This window comes from Podarcis pityusensis (genome assembly GCF_964106645.2).
Source record: "Podarcis pityusensis genome assembly, chromosome: 5".
Taxonomy (NCBI): Eukaryota; Metazoa; Chordata; class Lepidosauria; order Squamata; family Lacertidae; genus Podarcis; species Podarcis pityusensis.
This window is the reverse complement of record NC_138032.1, coordinates 173,639-194,759: the sequence shown is the minus strand read 5'-3', so window position 1 is coordinate 194,759 and position 21,121 is coordinate 173,639. Positions and strand designations below refer to the sequence as shown.

Below are 21,121 nucleotides of genomic sequence, written 5' to 3'. Positions count from 1 at the left end.
AACATCCATGCCGACACGACCTTACAAGGGGCCGCTCGGGACTTCGTGGAAAGCATGGCCTCCATGGGGCTGTCCCTGAATAAGTCTGGCCCAACTCATAGCCACGGGCATGCCTTAGACCTGGTGTTCACCTCTATGGATGTTGGTGATCTGACACTAAGTAAAAGTGAAACCAAAGAAGTGCCATGGTCAGATCACTTCCTGGTGCAACTGGACTTCTCCGCGACCCTTCCCCTCTGCAGGGAGGTGGGACCAATTCGGATGGTCCGCCCCCGCCACTTCATGGATCCAAACGGTTTCCAGAGAGTGGTAGGGGATGTTTTATCCCATGTTGATGGCCTTTCAGCTGATTCCCTGGTGGCCTGCTGGAATGCGGAGTTAACCAGGGCTATCGACTGTCTGGCTCCGAAGCGCCCTCTCCGATTGCATGGAGCCCGGACAGCCCCGTGGTTTTCTTCGGAGCTGAGGGCGATGAAACAATCGCTGAGACGGCTGGAGCGTCGGTGGCAGAAAACTCATTCTGAATCTGACTGGACACAGGTTAGAGCTCAGCGTCGAGCCTACCAAGTGGCGATAGCGACGGCGAAGAAGACTTTCTTCACAGCCTCTATTGCATCTGCAGAAAATAGTAGCAGGAGACTCTTTCAGGTGGTTCGCAATTTAACGGAACCACCTTTACCACCGGGGCCTTGTAAAGGCCCCAAGATCTCCTGCAACGATTTTGCAAAGTTTTTTGCAGATAAAATCACTCATATTCGGAAGGAGCTAGACACCACCGTGGGAGCAGGGCTGGGGCGGCAGAGTGCTAGAGCCCTGTCTGGTCAAGTTGCATGAAATCAATTTCAATCCGTTACCCCTTAGGATGTGGACAGGCTGCTTGGACGCGTGAAACCAACCACCTGTCTCCTTGATCCTTGCCCATCCTGGCTAATAAAAGCAAGCCGGGAAGGGCTGGGCGATGGGCTCTGCGGGGTGGTGAATGCTTCCCTCTGTGAGGGAACATTCCCAGATCCGCTGAAAGAGGCGGTCATTAAACCGCTTCTTAAAAAACCATCTTTAGACCCGGCCAGTATGGCCAACTATCGCCCAGTCTCAAATCTTCCATTCTTGGGCAAGGTGATTGAGCGCGTGGTTGCTGAACAACTCCAGACACGCCTGGAGGATGCGGACCATTTGGATCCCTTCCAATCGGGATTCAGGCCTCACCATGGGACTGAAACTGCCTTGGTCGCACTGGTTGATGATCTCCGGTGAGCTAGGGACAAAGGTGAGAGTTGTTTCCTAGTTCTGCTGGATCTCTCAGCGGCCTTTGATACCATCGACCATAACATCCTTCTGGACCGTCTAGAGGGGCTGGGAGCTGGGGGCACTGTCATACAGTGGTTCCGCTCCTTCCTCCTGGGCCGTGTTCAGAAAGTGGGGGGGGGATGAGTGTTCAGACCCCTGGGCTCTCACTTGTGGGGTGCCTCAGGGTTCCGTCCTCTCCCCCATGGTTTTTAACATCTATATGAAGCCGCTGGGAGAGATCATCAGGGGGTTTGGGCTGGGTGTCCATCAATATGCAGATGATACCCAGCTCTACCTCTCTTTCAAATCAGAACCAGTGAAGGCGGTGAAGGTCCTGTGTGAGTGCCTGGAGGCAGTTGGAGGATGGATGGCGGCTAATGGATTGAAGTTGAATCCTGACAAGACAGAAGTACTGTTTTTGGGGGACAGGGGGTGGGCTGGTGTGGAGGACTCCCTGGTCCTGAATGGGGTAACTGTGCCCCTGAAGGACCAGGTGCGCAGCCTGGGAGTCATTTTGGACTCACAGCTGTCCATGGAGGCGCAGGTCAATTCTGTATCCACGGCAGCTGTCTACCAAATCCACATGGTACGCAGGCTGAGACCCTACCTGCCCGCGGACTGTCTCGCCAGAGTGGTGCATGCTCTAGTTATCGCCCGCTTGGACTACTGCAATGCGCTCTACGTGGGGCTACCTTTGAAGGTGACCTGGAAACTACAACTAACCCAGAATGTGGCAGCCAGACTGGTGACTGGGAGCTGCCGCAGAGACCATATAACGCCGGTCTTGAAAGACCTACATTGGCTCCCAGTATGTTTCCGAGCACAATTCAAAGTGCTGGTGATGACCTTTAAAGCCCTAAACGGCCTCAGCCCAGTATACCGGAAGGAGCGTCTCCACCCCCATCGTTCTGCCCGGACGCTGAGGTCCAGCGCCGAGGACCTTCTGGCAGTTCCCTCATTACGAGAAGCAAAGCTACAGGGAACCAGGCAGAGGGCCTTCTCGGTAGTGGCGCCCGCCCTGTGGAACGCCCTCCCATCAGATGTCAAAGCGATAAACAACTACCTGACATTCAGAAGACATCTTAAGGCAGCCCTGTTCAGGGAATATTTTAATATGTGATATTTTAGTGTTTTTTGGTTTCTGTGGAAGCCGCCCAGAGTGGCTGGGGAGGCCCGGCCAGGTGGACGGGGTACAAATTATTATTATTATATTATTATTTGTTTCCTTACTCATCAAATGCGCTCCCCTTGTGCCTCCAGAGCCCTCTTTGACTACGACAAGACAAAAGACAGTGGCCTCCCAAGCCAGGGACTGAATTTCCGATTTGGCGACATCCTCCATGTCATCAACGCATCTGATGATGAGTGGTGGCAGGCACGGCCGGTGATGCCAGATGGCGAGAGGGACGAGGTTGGCGTCATCCCCAGCAAGCGCAGGTAGCTCTCTCTTTCCTGCTGGGGTTTTCCTCTCTTCCTGGGCCACGACCTTCAACAAGAGGGAGTGTTGAGAAGACCACCTGTGCCCCAAGACCCTCCCCCTTCCTGCCCACAGTCTCATAGAGCCTTGCTAGATGTCAAAGGCAGTATCTGGCAGTATTTTTTGTACCCCCATGAATCAGAAGGAAGGGGTTGTGGTCAGCAGGCTTTTTGAGACACGGCAACTTCTCTGTTGTGAATCTTGGAAGACAGCACACCTCCCTGGGCAACCTGTTGCCTTTGCCCCCCCCCCCCCCCCAGTAAGGAGTCCTGTGTCACCACCACACTCCTCTTCCTCCTCTGGGGAGTAGCAGGAATTGTTCTTCACTGCAACTCCCATAGCTACCTTGTCAGGCCCCTATAATCAAACAGTTCTACCTACAGTTGACAAATATGACATAAGATGTCAAGAAACCATTTCCTGTGATTCTGGCCTTGAAGACTCTTAATTTCTGTCCTATGCATCCAAACCAAATTCCCTATTGCAGACATGTTTAAGTGTTTTAAAATGCTTCCCAGGTGTAGCACAGAGGTGCGCCCCCTCCCAGTTCCACATTGTGGCGGCTGCATAATTCGGCATTTGGGCTTGTGCCCCTGATATCTTGCGGTGTTCCTGCCAGCAAGAGGGCATGTTTGGTTTGCTCCAGGGACCTCCATGGCAACTCACATGGGGCTCCAGCAGCCAAAATACTCACTCTAGGTTAGCATGCTAGGTTATCTAACTCTAGGTTAGGTAAGACCCAAGTGGGTCTTAGCCTTTAACATGCAGGTTTAAAACAAAACAAACCAGCATTTTCCTCCCCTCTCACTGTCCTGAGCAAAGCCTCTCCTCTAAAGCTGCAGTGTGCGCTGGGAAGAAACCTCCACTGCCCCCTGGCAGGAAGAGCAGAGGTCACCAGGAGCACCGCTGCTTGGTTGGAACTGGCCGTGTTCCTTGACTCCAGCAGCCAGCCTATATTGGTCTGGTGTCTGAGGCTGCCACTCTTGGCGCTTGCCACCAAGGCCTTCCCGTCCCTGATGAGACTTGGAGAAGACAACAAAGGTTGCAGGAAGGATTCCCTGCTGCTGCAGCCACCTTTTGCAGGAGGGCTAGGGCTCTCCCCCCCAACAGGTGGCTTGACCCCTCCAGCAGCCATTCAGTTCTGCTACCCAAAGAAGGCAATCGACTCTAGGCCCCTTTGCCCTGACACTCAGGCTAAAGCTGGCCAATGCCTCCCGCGGCCTCCCTCCAAGGCCCATGTGTTTTCCAGATTGCCCCCACACCAGCTTCTGCCATGGGGTGCAGCGGGATTTAGCACAGAGCGCAGGTGCTGCAGATGCACTAATCTTTTTGTGCTTTTCTGGCAGGGTTGAGAAGAAGGAACGAGCTCGTTTAAAGACAGTGAAATTCAACTCTAAAGCAAGAGGTGACAAAGGGGTGAGTTTGGACTCTTTACGCTGTTGCTACTGTAAACTCTGTCATAATGAAAGCCTTGCATGCTCACTTCCCCTACAGGCTGGTGGGGTGGCTGGCCAGGAAAGCGATTCAGCGCCCTGTGAGTCTGGCATCTCCTAGGTGGAGACGGGACTAGAGAAATCCAGGGTAGAGCAGGAGAGCCCTCTCGGTGGCTGGCAGTGGGGACAAAGGAACCACTAGGACCTGCTTCTGAAGGCGGGGGTGTTGCCTTTGGCCCCCGCTTGCAGGCCTCCTGTCAGGGTACAGGACTGGCTACTGGGGAACAAGAGAATAAGGGGCTTGGTCAGGATTCCTGGTCTGTTCCTCTCTGGAAAATCCTCCGTTAAAAACAGCTTTAGAATCAGGAGAGTCTGGTCACCCAGGGGCCACCCAAGACAACTCAAGTCAAAAGACTTTTGGAGTGAAAGCGCATGAGATGGATGGATGGATAGATGGTCCATGGAATGTTGTGCACTTGGCTGTTTTGTTTCCTTTTGGGACCACCCGGCTTCTGTCCCTTGAAGGGGCATCATGAGGAAAGGTGAGGGCTGTGGCTTCCTGGCTCCTTCCTTGACGCCCCTGGGTGCCCAGAGACAGCCTTGAAGGTACGTAACCACATGCTTGTGGGCAGCTGGGAGGCAGCAGGGAAGGGGAGAGCAGAGTCAGGAGAGGGTGGAGCAGGCCAGCTGACCAGAGAGGAAGAGCAGCTGAGGGGAGGAGACTCGGTGGACCATCAGCCATGTTTATCTTTTCACAAAGCTGTGTGAAATACCAAAATCTTAAGGGTAGAACAGATTGTTACAGTAGACTCCAAATTAACACACCAGCAACATTATTTTAAAAAAATATTTCCGTGACTTGTGCTAACAGACATCTGTTACAGACGCCCCCATGAAATGTATGCACTGAACACTTTGTGTGAAAAGGAACTGTTGGGAATGCACTGGGATGGGTTTAAGCAGACTGGTGCTGGAACGGGGCTGGTCCCAGGCTGGGCTGTGTGTGCGGGAGGGCAGGGAAGCTGCAGGATGTGGGCCTGGAGCCGAGGGGTCTCCCTGGTCTCCTTTCCAGAGCCACATTTCAGCCCTTGTGCCTGGGGAAGCCTCAGGCCCTGGGCGGGGCGGGGGGGGGGGCGTGTCCTAACCCTATGGCAAGAAAGAGCAGAAGACATTTAGTCACCTGGTGCAGCCAAATACCGCTTTGTGCAAATGGGCCTTTGGGGCAGCTCACAGTTTGGGTGCTGCATTTGTTTCCGTGCAGCCTGCACACACAGCCCTGGTCCCGTGCCGTTTTGAAAACTGGTTGTGTTGGAGTCACAGCCTTGTATGTTGACTGTTGCCAAGTTTGCACACGGCTCCCATGTCCTAACACTGCACCGGACCCATGCATGACCCCTGAGTGGAAACCAAACTACGCTTGCCATTGAGAGAGAACTGCCCGTCTTGTCTGTCTTCCCTCTTCTTAACATGGCCCTCTCGAGAGGGCGGCCTTCCTCTTGTCCTGCCAGTTCTCTTTCTCTTTCTCTGTCTCTCTCCTCCCCTTTCCTCCTCTTTGTTGGTACCTTCCTGGGAACTCTGTGCATGCTTGCTGTTGGCAGGGGCTACTTTGCCTCGGGAATGTGGCAGCCTGGTCTTAATTCTAGCACCTAACACGGCAAAGCAGAAGGAGGCAAAATTGATGGTGTTGAAAACTGAAGCTGCTGTGCTTGTTCCCCCCTCCATCTCTTCTTCTTTCAAACAGTCCTGCCAAGGACCACCCTTTTATGCCAGGCATCAGCCACTAACCTGCTTGTCCTTTTGCCTGGGCAAAATCAGCTTATGCCGCGTTGAGCACCCGGCGTAAGAGGAGAATGTCGAGCGGCCGCTACCCTGTGGGGTTTTTTTCTGCTTCCTTTTCTAACCCATTTGTACTAATGATGCAATTCTGCAAAGAGGCTGTGAGAGCTTAATAAAGTTAATACACTCTTAGTACTAAAAACAAGACTCTCCTGCCTGTAAGAGCCTTAAAAACACATGGCTGATATTTTCTGCAAATCAAAACATAATTACTTCTAACCATGTTTTGTTTTTTTTTTTGCTATTGGAGCCGACTTCTAACCACTCAGCATGCAGCAGGTGAGGCTGTTGCTCTCCGGACTCCGCACAACAGGAAATGGCTGTTGTCTGGGAGACAGGAGAGCCCCACTGTGTCCCTCTTGGCCAGAAGGAGCCTTGCAGCACCCTGATCTCCCAGAGGTAGAGGCTTGGGCAGCTCCTACCAGGGAGGTGCATTTGCGTGGGGAGCTGCGCCCTGGGCCTTCCAGTCCAAATGGTTTACAAACAGAGCAGGTTCATGGTGTGCTCTGCTTGACTAAACTGAGCTCCTGCAGCAGTTTGCTGGCATTGCAGAGGGTTGGACTAGATGACCCTCGGGGTCCCTTCCAACTTGGCAGTTCCATGATTCTCTAGGTGTTGGGGAGAGGGCTTGGCTCGCTTTGAGGCTGAGCAGCTTCTTCCCAAGGGGGGCTCCAGTGGAAGAACCCCGAGTTTCAGCTGTGGCTCTTCTGCCCTGCCCATTCCTCCGCTGCCACCAGGGACACGCAGCAGGTGGCTGCAGCAGGAAGAGGAGATCAGACGCGGCCCAGGCAGGTCCCACGGCATTTGGGTCTGTTGGACTTCGGTGGCAGCTAAGAGACCATGCTGGCTTGAGCTGCCAGCGGTTGGGATCCAGAGGGCTGGGCTCCTTCTGACGTCCTCTTTGTGCTGTAGCCCCTGAGGGTCCCTGGTCCCTCTGGATATTCATGCATTGTGTGGGGTCAGGTGGCTGAGGGGGGGTCTCAGTGACCCCTTGTGCTTGTGGTGCTTGGATTATGAGCCACGTGGATGTTCCCTCCAGGCCCTGCTCTCCGGCTCTGATATCACGACTCAGGCTGCTTTGTGCCTCTGGCTGTGGCTTCATCTGACCTTGAAAATGCCCCGGAAACCTTCCTGAGAAGATGGAGGTGGCTACATTGGCTCCCTTTTATTTGTCTCCGTTGCATAGACTGCCTTTCAGCCAGAGTTTCAGAGAGTACAGGGAGAAGAGCACACCAGACGGCCTTGTGCCCAGTCAGACCAGTGGTCCACCAGCTCAGTATTGTCTGCACTGACTGACAGAGGATCTCCAGGGTACTAGGCAGGGATCCTTTTCCCGCCCTGCCTGGAAATCCTGGGGGTAGCACCTGGGCCCTTCTGGATTCAGAGCAGATGCTCTACCGCGGAGCCCCTGCAGAGGGGAGCCACCCCATAACTTGCTCTGAGAAAGTCTGTGTTGCAAGAGGTCCCTGCAGCTGCTTCCTGCTTCTTCCTAAGGAGCAGTTGAAGGGGGTCTGTTTCCCACTCCTGCCAGCAGCATCCGGCGGCCTGCCTGGGCTGGTGCCTGGGCTAGTGTGGGGAGCCTGCAGAGACAGAGCCCCTCCCCGCAGCCAGCGCTTCCTCAGAATGGAGCCGGCCCTTGCTCCCCAGGCCCTTCTCCCTCCGTGCCCCAGCCCTGGCTCCAGCCGCCCCCTGGGAGCTGCCCCCTCCCCTCCTAGGAAGGGCTGGGGATCCAGCCAGCCTCAAACTGCTGCATGTTGTGGTCCTAGAAGTCGGCCTCCGCCAAGCTGCTGGACTGGGCCTCTGTGACACACTGGACATTCGACCTCCTTTGTTTTGCCCCTCCTTCCTTCTCTTCTTCAGCAGTCATTCAATGACAAGCGTAAAAAGAACCTCTTTTCCCGAAAATTTCCCTTCTACAAGAACAAGGACCAGAGTGAGCAAGAAACCAGTGATGTGGACCGTAAGTATGTGGGTGGGGGCAGGGCAAGCGCCAGCTGCGGATGTGCCGGGGGGCCTGCCTTGCGTGCCAGACGTGGCCTTGCCTTGAAGGGGTCCCAAGAGCTGCCACAGGGGCAGAGATGCCGCCATCCTCAGGGAGGGGCTGGCCCAGCTCTCCTTCCGCAGCTGATTTTGGGGGGGGGGGGGCAGCGAGTTCTGTTGGCTGCAGCTAAAAGGCAGGCGGCCTCTGGCTTTCAGAGGTGGGTTTGAGGGACAGGAGGTTTAAGTGCTGCCCTTAAGTGGGTTCCTGGCTGAGCTTTGGGCACCCCCCTGGACCCCTGTGGACGCTCTTGGGACCACCTTGCCGTAGCCCCTCATTGATATGCTACTGACGGTTATTTTCTTTGTGATTGTCTCTTTATTGCTTGCCCTCTGGGAACTTCTCTGCAGGAGATCCCTGAAGACATGGGATCAAAAGGCCTGAGTAAGTGACCCTCTCCCCAGAGTCCCCTGAGCCCCTCCTCTCACAGCTCGTCCTCACCGAGACAGAAGGAAAGGCCTCCTCCTCCTCCAGGGGTCTCTCTCTCTTTTTTTTTTTTAAATAATATTTATTACTTTTTCCAACAATTTAAACACTACAAAGAAATAAAAAAAAAGAACAATACAAAACAATACAAAAACACTACATAACACATTAAACTAACAGAACAAAACAAAACAAAAACAGTTTAAAACACATCAAACAATTTCAATATCTTACCTTTCATTCACTTATTTCAATGACCTCCTCACACCTCCCTTTTTGTATTCCACTTCTGTTAATTGTTTCAGCAATTCCTTTCCATCTTCCTCTGCTTTCTATCCTTTAATTATCTTAACAGATTCTAACCTTATTTTCCCTTTAATACTCTATTAATCTATTTATACTTAATTCCTTATAACATTTCTACTAAAGCCATATAACTTCATTCCAACATTTTTCTAACATTCATTAATTTTACAGTATTTCTGTAGATAGTCTTTAAACTTTTTCCAATCTTCTTCCACCGACTCTTCTCCCTGGTCTCGGATTCTGCCAGTCATTTCCGCCAATTCCATATAGTCCATCAACTTCATCTGCCATTCTTCCCGGGTGGGTAAATCTTGTGCCTTCCAATACTTCGTGATGAGCATTCTTGCTGCTGTTGTTGCATACATAAAAAAAGTTCTATCCTTCTTTGACACCAATTGGCCAACCATGCCCAGGAGAAAGGCCTCTGGTTTCTTCAAAAAGGTATATTTAAATACCTTTTTCATTTCGTTATAGATCATCTCCCAGAAAGTCTTAATCTTTGGGCATGTCCACCAAAGGTGAAAGAATGTACCTTTAGTCTCATTACATTTCCAACATTTATTGTCGGGCAAATGATAAATTTTTGCAAGCTTGACTGGTGTCATGTACCACCTATAAATCATTTTCATTAAATTTTCTCTTAGGACATTACATGCCGTGAATTTCATACCTGTGGTCCATAACTGTTCCCAGTCAGCCATCATTATGTTATGTCCAACATCTTGTGCCCATTTAATCATAGCTGATTTCACCATTTCATCCTGAGTGTTCCATTTCAACAGCAAGTTATACATTCTTGACAAATTCTTAGTTTTTGGATCTAACAATTCTGTTTCCAATTTTGATTTTTCCACCTGGAAACCAACTTTTTTGTCCAGATTATATGCCTCCATTATTTGATAATAATGGAGCCAATCTCGCACTCTGTTTTTCAATTTTTCAAAGCTCTGCAATTTTAATCTGTCTCCATCTTGTTCCAGAATTTCCCAATATTTCGGCCATTTGGCCTCCATATTGAGTTTTTTCTGTGCCTTCGCTTCCATTGGTGACAACCATCTTGGGGTTTTCTTTTCTAACAAATCCTTATATCTTATCCAGACATTAAACAATGCTTTTCTAACAATATGAATTTTAAACGCTTTATGTGCTTTTACCTTATCGTACCACAGATATGCATGCCAACCGAATACATTATTGAAACCTAGAACCAACACGTCAGTGCTTTCAAGAAGCAGCCATTCTCTCAGCCAGCAAAAAGCAACTGATTCATAATAAAGTTTAAGGTCTGGCAGGGCAAATCCACCTCTTTCTTTGGCATCAGTTAGTATCTTAAATTTTATTCGAGGCTTCTCGATTTGCCAAACAAATCTGGAAATATCTTTCTGCCACTTCTTGAAACAGTCCATCTTATCCAAAATTTGCAATGTTTGAAACAAAAACAACATCCTTGGCAGCACATTCATTTTTATCACAGCAATTTGGCCTAACAATGATAACTTCAAATTTGTCCATATTTCTAAATCCTTTTTCACTTCAATCCAACATTTTTCATAATTATCCTTAAATAAATTCACATTTTTAGCAGTCATGTTAACCCCTAAATATTTCACTTTCTTAACCAATGTTAGTCCTGTCTCCTCCTGCATTCCTCCCGGGGTCTCTTTCCTCCACACTTGTTTGCCATCTCCTCCTCCAAGTCATGCCACTTCCATTTACTTTTTAGTTGGGAGGCTGGGAAACCTTTCGCTGTTTTGCAAGCATAAAAGTCATTGAATCGTCGAGTTGGAAGGGACACCAAGGGTCATCTAGTCCAACCCCCTGCAGTACAGGAATCCCAACTAGACATTTGGCCATCCAACCTCTGCTTGGAAACCTCCAAGGAAGGAGAGCCCACCACCTTCCGAGGGAGTCTATGCCTCTGTCAAACAGCTTGCTTGATCTGCTTCCTCTTTCTGGCTAGAGTCTCTGGCCATGTGCAGGTCTGCCGCAGATCTCACCAGGGATTCTCCTCTGTTCTCCACGGGTCCCCTGGTGTTGGCTCAGCAGATACAATGGCCAGGGGGACCCTTTCAACAAGTCTTTATGAGGGACTTGAGCTTTTTGGTGGGGATGTTTTAAAAGAGGCGCTTACTGATCCTGAAGAAAACATCATCATCATTATTATTATTTTACTATTATTTAATAAATTTGTATGCTATTCATCCAAAGATCACATGGAAGTTCACAACATAAAAATGCAAAATGAGAACACAAAATACATGATCAAACAAAAATAGACCAGTAACCCTCCTCCCACAATTTAAAAGGCTATAGAATGTTAATCAGCCAAACGCCTGGTTATAGAGAAATGTTTTCACAAGGTGCCTAAATATCATCATCTTCTTCTTCTTCTTCTTCTTCTTCTTCTTCTTCTTCTTCTTCTTCTTCTTCTTCTTCTTCTGCCCTTTATCAAAAGATTCCAGGGTGATGTACAACACCAGGAACACATAATAAAAATCATAATGATAAAATAAGCATAATAACTTCCCCTCCTTTAACAGACCATAAATTGTTTAATTGCCAGAGGCTCGGGTAAAAAGGAATGTTTTGGCCTGGCGACTAAAGACATGTAATGATGGTACCAGGCGAGCTTCTCTGGTGAGAGCGTTCCACAATCAGGGAGTCACCACAGAAAAGTCCCGTTCTCATGCTGTCACCCCCAAACCTCTCAGGTAACGGGGACATAGAGAAGGGCCTCAGATGACCAGTGGGGATCTGGGTCCGCTTGTATGGAGAGAGGCGGTTCTTAAGGTGTTGAGGTCCTGAGCCCCAACTGAAGCTGACAGAAGGCACTCCACCAGTGCAGTCAGGCCAGGATAGGTGCAATATGCTCAGATGGTCTTGCCCCCCGAGAGCAGCTTGGCCACCCAATTCTGGACCAGCTGAAGTTTCCGAACTGCCTTCAGAGGCAGCCCTATTGATAACGTGTTGCAGTAATCCAGCCTAGCGGTTCCCAGAGCATAGACATAAATCCATAAACCTGTCAGGGTTCCTGTCATGGGATGATGGGCGCTCTTTTCACAGATACTTCTCCTCCCAAGGGCCATGTTCCTCTTATCGGCCCTTCAGACGGAGAAAGCCCTAGGGGGCAGGTGCAATATTTTTGCTCAGCTGCCAGAGCTGGAGGAGGCCCTGTTTCCAGGGTCTGTCATGGGCTCGTCCTGGTGACAAGTTCAGCAGCAACAGCAACCTAGGGGCCAGTCTTATGCCCCGGGGGCGGGGGGACTCCTGCAGTTCTCCATGACCTGCAACAGCACAAGTCATTAGGGTTTGGCTACAGGACGGGAACTGCTTCCGCCCCATGTCCAAGTCTCCACTGAAGCAACAAAGAAGAGAGACCAAGAGAGACCAAATGCAAGAGACCATTCTTTATCTTCTCAGAGTTCAGGTTGTTGAGGCAGTGACACCCAAAGAATCACCTTCAGCACAGAGAGGTCCTGAGGTTCCCCTACAGCCGAAACCACTTCCAGTTCTGACTGTTGCCATTTGGCCTTGTCTCCACACAAGAGGGTTCCTGGTGGGTCCTTGTGCCTCCAGAGTATCCTTATCTATCCTTCTTTGGAATACCTCTTGGTGTGGCAGGAGTGCTCTGAAAGCTCAAAAAGATGTTTGCATGCTTGTAATTGCTGGCAGCTCACAGCTTTCTAGCCCATGAAGCAAAGAGTCACCTGTCTCCTGCCCAGTGACTTGGCAGTGACTTTAGCGGCCTTCCCTGTTGGGATACTGCCAGGGAGACAAAGGCCATCATGGCCCCCAAGCCGGCTGCCGGACGATCCATCGATCTCCCGTAGTCACGCAGTATCAGCAATTAGTGACATGAGTTTCTAGAAATAGCTTGCCACATTCCAGAGCTCATGCACACTCTATCAGCAGATAATGCACAGCCAAAGTCGCACTCAGGAGAGCATTATTTACAAGTTTATTCAGCGTTGATCAGAACACAGAAAAACATGACTGCCTGCTTTAGTGTCTACGACACAGAGAGCGAAAACAAAAGACACAACAGAAACATCCTGTGGAAACAGGAAATACGCAGACTCTGACTCACAAAGCCTGCTCCCTTTTAAGGTGGAAAGGAAATATCCTAACATCCCCTGGGGATGCCTCCAAGATGAAGATTTGCTAGGCCAGGTCTTCTTCAAATACGTTTATAGTTCCTGATAAGTTAAATGCTTGTGCCTTCGCCAAAGTTGCATTCAGAGGACGAGGGCTTCAGCAGGTTCTTCCGCACTATAGACCGCTGAACCCCTTTCTAACCCCTCTTGCCCCCTCCCAGCTCTTGCTGTGTGCCTTTGCCAGGTGATCTGGTGCGTCGCTGCAGGTGGTGTGTGAGCAGTTTAGACCAGCGGTGGGGAGGCAGAGCAGCGCTTTCAGCCTCCCAGTGGCCTTTCTAGCCTGACCCACTGAGCTCCACCGGTTTTCTCCTTCTGGCCCTTGTGGTGGCAAGCCCTCTGGCCATGACACACGCTGCAGGTTTGGCAGATCCCCAAGGAGGCGCCACTGGCCTGGATGTGAACGGAGGCTCCTTCTGTGCCCTGTGCTTCTCCCACTGCCTCTGAGCTCCAGGCGGAGTTGGGAAGTCGCAGAAACTCCTCTGGGGTTTGGGCCACCTTGTTCTGTGTCTGCATCCAGACGTCCTCTTGCCTTTTGGTAGAGTGCACTCACCCCAGCCCCAGCCCTGTCACATTCATTGAATGTGGAGAGAGAGCCTGCTTCCCCGCAGAGTGCAAGTCATGGCTTTTCTTTGGGAATTCTTTCTGGTCTGGTGCAGGTCCTCATTTCCTCCTTCCTGTTCCCATTTCAGAGCACGTGACGTCCAATGCCAGCGACAGCGAAAGCAGCTACCGTGAGTGTCTTGGGGCCCTTCCCCACATCTCCCTTTGGGGCTGGCTAGGAAGGCTTGCTTGGCTTTCCCTGTGTTTGCAGCTAGAAGCATCTCTCAAGGCGCCCATTCGGCAGCAGAGCATACCTGAACTCTGCTGGGGGGTCAAGCTTTGGCTCTTGCGATGGGGCTCTTCCCCAGTCTGGCTTACCTGGGCAGGGCACCTGAGCAACGGACCCCCTCCTTCCGTGGTGCCTCCGCTCTGCTGGATAGGCCGGTTGCTGGGAGTGTGAGAGGGTCGGATCAGCAGCTGATCCTCACAGACCCCTCGCCTCTCAGGAAGCTCCACTCCAGGCAAGAGACCGGTTCTCTTTTAGCCGCATTGCTGCACTGCTGGCCTAAACTTGTGCTTAATTTACTCTGTTGTTCTGTTGTTTAATTTCAGTGACAGTCTGTTCTTGTGTTTTTTTATTTTTCTCTTTTCTTATGTAGTTTTTGGCTTAAGGCATCATATCCAAAGTCTTCCACTCCCTGAGCACTCTCAAGCCGCCTGACCATAGAGTCCTGTGTCTTCTAGCCTCAATAAGATTCTAGAAATGTGGCAGGAGGGGTCACTCATAATTTCTGGGCCTGTGGCCACATGCGAAATGTTCGAGTGTGTGACAAACAGCGTCCCCCAGTCGCTTCTTTAGCTATATGTTACTTAAAACTGAGGCATACCTATTAAGATCACCACAATAAACTCACCTTAATCGAAATATAATTAAGAGTAGATTGTGGCTCACCACATATATACAGAGAGTGGTGCTTATTAATTTCCTATCTGGCTTCTATACCAGTTTTTTTATCCTGAAAAGTCTTATATATGAGAGATACGTGTGTACATCTGTATTATTTTACGCAGACACTACATTCCAGCTCTAAACTGGTGTATCTGAATTTGCAGGTGGCCAAGAGGAATATGTCCTGTCTTACGAGCCTGTTACTCAGCAGGAAGGTTTGTAGCGTGTTGCATATAAAACCAAAAGCCCTGAAGGCCACAGAGGCCTTTGGCTCTCCTTTGCAAGCACACCTCCCAAGGGCTCGCTTTCAGCACCACCAGGCTGGTTGGCACCCAGTGCCCTTGGCTGCACTAGGACCTTCTGCGAAGGAGGTACGGAGGGCTCCCTTCAAGCTCCCAGCCGTTGCTCTGGAGTTGCTTCCTTTGGACCTCAAGTGGGGGGCGGCGGATGGGGGCATGTGCTGTCCCAACTAGGGCTGTGTGCTGGAGGTTCCTTGCCCCTGCCGTCGGAAGGGGAAGCCGTCAGATCAATGTCTCCCGTAACTTGGCCATGGGCACAGGAAAGGCCTTCACCTGCGTTCTTGCCGAGCAAAGCTCTGGAATGAGCAAAATGCCCAACAGGGACTCCTGCTGGCAGGTGGACGGGGGGGGGGGAGGCTGGCTTAGGCGAGCCTTTGACCCCCAGGAACTTGGGGAAGGGACAGGAGGTTGTTGGTTGTTTTCCTTCCTCTCTGACTCCTGGGTCTGTTCCCCCTTCAGTCAACTACACGCGGCCTGTGATTGTTCTGGGACCGATGAAAGACCGGATCAATGACGACCTCATCTCCGAATTCCCTGACGAGTTCGGATCCTGCGTTCCACGTATGTATGGCAAAGGCCTACCAGGGAAGCTTTCTTCACACAGGCAAGCAGCACAGAAAGTGTGTTTCAGCTTGGGAAAGAGCAGGCCAGGGTCACAGTGCACGGGTGCGAGGAGCTGCAGTTGCACGTTGTTGGGCTTGGAGCCAGCAGCGAGTGCAGAGCCCTTGCAGGGGCCAGAGTCCTCCTGCTTGGCATGGAGACACCCAGGGCCTCCCTTGGGCAGCTCTGGGCATTGCCTGGCTGCAAGCAGAGATGCCTCTTCCCTCAAGAGCCCTTTCACGCAGTCCCCAGCCAAGCACAAGCCGCAAGTGCTTTCCCTGGGGGAGAGAAGACCCTTTCTCAGTCAGGAGCCATGAGGAGCTCCTGGGCACAGCAGCCTCCTAGCATCTTGCCATTAATTGGATTTGAACTGATTTTAGAATGAAATGATTTTAGAATGTTGTATTGACTTTTACTGTTGCTAGCCGCTCTGAGCCCGGCTTCAGCTGGGGAGGGCGGGATATAAATAAATAATAATAATAATAATAATAATAATTATTATTATTATTATTATTATTATTATTATCTTTGGCATTGGACTTGCTTTCCACTTGGCCTCATGGGCTGGCCAACCTGTCCAAGCACACTTTCATTGCCTCATTCGTGGGGAGGGGGCACCTCTGGCCCCTGTCCCAGTTTGGCTTCTTAGACCAGAGGCTGTCAACCTTTTTGAGTCCACGGCTCCCTTGACCAACTGCCTTCTTTCTGCAGCTCCCCTGTGGGACTCAGGGGCTCAGTTAGGCCCCCCCTTGCCTGCAGAGCTGGCAGCTTCTCACCCTTTTCCGAACACCCTCAGCCTCCTCTCCCCTCTCCTTGGGCCCCTGGTCTCTGCGCTGCCCCACCCAGAGGCACCATTCGCCCGGGGAGCCTAGAGCCAGGGCTGCTGCAATAAACAGCTGCACCAGCCTTTGGGAGGCAGAGACACAAGAGGGCATCCGAGGAAGGAGGGAAAGAAAGAGAACTGGTAGAATCCGTGACCAGGGAGAAGAGTCGGTGGAGGAAGATTGGAAGAAATTCAAAGACTATCTGCAGAAACATTGCAAAATTAAAGAATGTTAGAGTGATGTTGGATTAAAAATAAGTGGTTTCCAGCTGTTTAGGATTTAAAATTATGGATAGATTAAGATTAAGGATTAGGATTAAAAAAGTTTAAGGAAATGGAAATTTGGTTTTTAAAAGGTAAAATTTTAATGTTATATTAAGAGTTAAGATTGGGATTAAAAAAAGAGGGAAAGAAATTGCTGGACAAACAATTTGAACTGGAATACAAAAGAGGGAGGTACGAGGAGGTCCAGAAAATAAGTAAATTTAAAAATGGAGACGAAAAGGTGATATTGTTTTTAATTGTTTTACTTTCTTTTTTGTCTTTTGTTTTCTTGTTTCTCTATTTTTTTTTCTTTTAGATTATGTATTGTATATTTTGAATTGTGTATTTCTTTTTTATGTTTTATGTTTAATCTTTTATTGAAACTTTAATAAATATCATTTAAAAAAAAAAGAAAAAAGAAAGAGGCACAGAGGCCAGTGTTGCCCAAGGCACCCCAGGGTTGAAAGCCACTGCCTTAGACCCTTGCCCAAACCACACCAGCCTGGCACCTTCTGAGGGCAGGATTTTGATCCTGCACAGGGAACGGGATCATGCAGCCTCGGCAGCAGGATTTAATCTGCTCATCAGCTGATAAGCAAGGATTGTAGCCCTTTTCCTTCCCTTTTAAGGGTGCAACAGAGCAAAGTGCTGTCCTTTAGTTGGGGTGGGGGTTGAGAGCTGGCTCAAAGGGCACTTTGCCTCTTCAATCATGGAGATGGGCTTCAGGCTCTTGGTGCCAAGTGCCGTGTGAATGGAAGGGAGAGGCTGCCTCAAAGGGCACTTTGCAGAGCTGCCGCGGGGCGTTTGACTGCTAGCTGTGCACACCCACACACCCCACTGCCTGCCTGTCAGATCTGGCCCATGTGGCCCATCTTGATAAGGATCTGGCCCATGGAGGCCATGAGATTCCCCAGCCCTGGCCCCATTTGTCCCCTCATTCCCCCTGCCTGCTGGCATCCCTGGGTTCTTCCTTTCCAAACCTGCTGGAGCGTCACCAGTGTGCAGACGACACCCAGCATTGCTTCTCGCTCCTGTCAATCCAGGAAGGCAGTGGAATGGACTCGGTGCAGGAGGAGATAGGGCTTTGCAAGCTAGGGCTTGGTCCACACAACGCAGGTAGTTGGCTGCTGGGTGAGGGGGGCTCAGCCTGTTCTGGAGGCGGCTGACGCAGTGCCCTCTCTCCACTTTGGCCAATCCAGAGAAGGCAGGCCGGGTTCATTCCTGTATCCAGACAGGACTGCTGCCCTGTGTTCCACATGGGGCTGCCTTTGAAGGCCGTCTGGAAGCTTCAGTCAGCCCTAGATGTGAAGGTCAGACTCTGGTCTAGCACTTGAAGGTCAACGCACTTGTAGGGTGCCAGGATCCCACCTTGGATCTGCTTCCTCCCACGGTTGTGCGCAGTAAGTGGAAGGTGCTTGGTGCCATATTTGGCGTCAGTGTTGAGGTTTCTGTGTGTTGTGCCTGCCTGCCTGCCTGCCTGTCTGAAAGCTGCTTGTCTCTTTCCGCAAAGATACGACCCGGCCAAAGCGAGACTACGAGGTGGACGGTCGGGATTACCACTTTGTTACGTCCAGAGAACAAATGGAGAAAGATATCCAGGATCACAGGTTCATTGAAGCCGGCCAGTACAACAACCACCTGTATGGAACGAGTGTCCAGTCCGTGCGGGAGGTGGCAGAGAAGGTAAAGGAGCTCCTCTCTTTCCAAAGTCTGCTTGGGGGAGATGAGGGGTGGTCCCGGTCTGCCCCAGGGTCTCCTTCCCCAGTCAGTCATGACGCAGCCTCACAAGGAGGAAAGGGCGTCTTGCTGTGGGACCTCCGCTAAACCTTCAGCGCTTCAGGAGCCTGCCTCCTGAGCCCAAAGATCTCTATTAACTAAATGTCATGAAGTCAGTGCCCTCAGTCCATTGCATCAGTTGTGCCATGGAAAATATCTGAAGATCTTATACAGCAAAGCTAGTGCCCAGCACTACCTGGGTCTTTTTAGAAATCCCAAAATATTGTGATTTTTAAAGGGATATGTACGGTTTTTGAGTCTGCCCCCATCACACCATAACTCAGAAGAAGTCGGTCCAAAGTCCCTCCTGGCCCCAGCACCCTGTCAGCCTCGAAGGAGAGCTTTTAAGCCCCTGAGAAAATGTTTCCATGCCCTTTGTGCTGCCTGGAGTCCATCCAAGTGAAAGGAGCAGAACTGGCCACTGAGGATTGCCTTGTAGGTCCCTCTGAGAAAGGGGCAGGTCGGCACACGCAAAAGAGATCTGTGTTGCTTTTGCATTTCCCTTTGAAGCACGTTGGCCGAGATCTGCAGCGGGGGGGTGGGGGTGGGAATACCAGAGGTTGATTTAAGATTTAAGATTTAAGATTTAAGATAAATTTATTGTCATTGTCCGTATATACACAGTATACACAACAACGAAAATCAAACACCCACCCAAAGACCGGGTTCACATACACATTTGCACGTATCTCCAACACTCTCATCCTATTCAGACATAATCTATAAAAACATATCATACTCCAGAATGTAACATAACCTATTAAAGGCATAACATAACCTAAAAACCTGTCTCATTCCTTCCTACTCCCTGCTTGCTATTTCTTGCAACTGGCCCTGAGATCATTATTTAGTGCAATCAGAGCTCTTGGATAGAAACTATTCAGAAGCCGTGTGGTTCGTGTTTTCATTGTCCTATATCTTCTGCCCGAAGGCAACAGTTCAAAGAAGTTGTGAGCAGGATGGGTGGGATCTCTCAGGATATTGTGTGACTTCTTCAAAGTGCGAGACGTGAAGATCTCATCCAGGGTTGGTAGTTGGAGCCCAATAACATTCTGGGCAATTTTAATTATTCTCTGTAAAGCTTTTTTATCCGTTTCAGAGCTGCTCCCATACCACGATAATATACTATAGGTTAAGACACTCTCGATGGTACTGTGATAATAGGACAGAAGTAGGTGCTGAGATAGATTCAGTCCCCTGAGCATTCTCAGGAAATACAACCTCCCCTGCACCTTCCTCACAACCATATTAATATTTGCAGTCCATGAGAGGTCCTCAGAGATGTAAATGCCCAGGTATTTAAAACTACTAACCCTCTCCACCTCCTCGCCATTTATGTGCAATGGTAAAAATACACTTTTCTTTCTCCTAAAGTCAATTATGAGTTCTTTGGTTTTTTTGGTGTTAAGCATAAGATTGTTTTCTTTACACCATTGAATTAACCCCTGTACTTCTTTCCTATAAGCAGTCTCATCGTTCTCACTAATGAGCCCCACCACTGCTGTATCATCCGCAAATTTGATGATTGTGTTGGACTTATACAGTGGGGTGCAATCAAATGTGTACAGGGAATAGAGAAAGGGACTTAGCACACATCCCTGAGGGGCTCCTGTGCTTAATACTAGAGTAGAAGAATAGTAAGGGCCCATTCTCACTGCTTAGGTTTCCTCCTCCAACTCCACTCTGCCCAGATGCAGTTACTGTGAGTCTTAGGATGGCAGTCACAAAGGGAAGCTCAGCAAAGAAAGGTTTGAGGGTCCCAAGGCGCCCTGCAGCACAAGCAAGGCAGCTCTGCTACATTCCCCCAAAGGGAACCAAAGAGAAAGCTGGCCAGGGTCTCCGGCTCTGTGTGCGCCGGGGTGATTCTGACGGGGAGGAGCTTGGGCAAGGCCAGGGAGAGCTCTTTTTTATTGGCTCATCTGGAAGGGGTGTGGCTGCCAGGATGGGACCCTTCTTTCTGAATTTGCCGCTACACTGCAGAGGAAGTGGGCCTAGAGTTGCTGCCTAAGGCAATGCCACAGGTCCCCATAGGTTTGCCAAACAGGCCTCCTCTCAAACCCAAGAAAATGGCTTTCCAGGGAATGTCTGCAAATAGCTAAACTAAGGGGGAAGGGTGCTCAGTCTCAGCCGCCGGGCTTTAAAATGCAGACAGGCTTGGCGGAGCTGTCGGCCAGCAGCGATGCCTTGGATGTTCTGCTCTAAGATGCCTCTTCCCTCCGTGCCTCAGGGGAAGCACTGCATTCTCGATGTCTCCGGAAACGCAATCAAGAGGCTCCAAATCGCCCAGTTGCACCCAATCTCCGTTTTCATCAAACCCAAATCAGTGGAGAACATCATGTGAGTGAAAGCTGGCCTTGTCCTGCCCCCTCCGACCTTTTCCTCTCTGCGCGTGTTCTGGTGACCCTCCTTGCGGTATGTGGCCTCCTCTTCCAGGAAAGTCATCAATCACGGTCTCCGGGAAGGGAGCTTTCCCTGGGGGCTGGGTGTATTCCACAACCCATAATATCCTGCTGTTTTCAGCAGGAGAAAAAAAGCAGCCAGCAAAGGTCCAATCCTCTGCAGGAAGAAGACAGAGCCAAACTTTAAAAGCAAAATGTCTGTCCTTCCTTCTTCTGGTTTTTGGCTCTGCCTTCTGGAGAAGAGCAGAGCGACTCTGCTGCTCCTGAGCTGCTGCTTGAGGGTAGCTCAGGAGTCGCCAACATGGTGCCCTCCAGGGGTTGCAGGAAGGTGCTTCATTTTAAACATCACATCCAAATGGCTGAGCCTCGTCATCAGTATCTTGGTTTGATTTGTGCTGCAATTTCAGGGAAATGAATAAGCGGCTGACGGATGAGCAAGCTCGGAAGACCTTTGAGAGAGCCATGAAGCTGGAGCAAGAATTCACCGAACATTTCACAGGTTGGTTGCTCAGCT

The 21,121-nt window shown here is 50.3% G+C and overlaps 1 protein-coding gene and 1 long non-coding RNA gene across 16 annotated transcripts in view; both read left to right on the top strand.

The window, feature by feature from the left end:
* Positions 1 to 21,121, top strand: part of DLG1 (discs large MAGUK scaffold protein 1) — an 86,557-nt gene that overhangs the window by 64,266 nt on the left and 1,170 nt on the right. For 8 of the 15 annotated variants that reach the window (XM_081007426.1, XM_081007425.1, XM_081007413.1 and 5 more), the window contains 9 exons: positions 2,548 to 2,724; positions 4,111 to 4,180; positions 7,894 to 7,993; positions 13,647 to 13,688; positions 14,611 to 14,661; positions 15,205 to 15,306; positions 17,943 to 18,115; positions 20,436 to 20,545; positions 21,015 to 21,106. In XM_081007426.1, the coding sequence (XP_080863552.1) occupies positions 2,548 to 2,724; positions 4,111 to 4,180; positions 7,894 to 7,993; positions 13,647 to 13,688; positions 14,611 to 14,661; positions 15,205 to 15,306; positions 17,943 to 18,115; positions 20,436 to 20,545; positions 21,015 to 21,106 (917 nt within the window). Of the gene's footprint in view, positions 1 to 2,547; positions 2,725 to 4,110; positions 4,181 to 7,893; positions 7,994 to 8,421; positions 8,456 to 13,646; positions 13,689 to 14,610; positions 14,662 to 15,204; positions 15,307 to 17,942; positions 18,116 to 20,435; positions 20,546 to 21,014; positions 21,107 to 21,121 lie in introns of all 15 variants that reach the window. The other 7 variants (XM_081007414.1, XM_081007424.1, XM_081007423.1 and 4 more) reach the window with 2 other exon arrangements.
* Positions 8,466 to 10,904, top strand: LOC308478195. The gene is made up of 2 exons (XR_013986901.1): positions 8,466 to 8,547; positions 10,432 to 10,904. It is a non-coding gene; the product is annotated as an uncharacterized lncRNA (long non-coding RNA).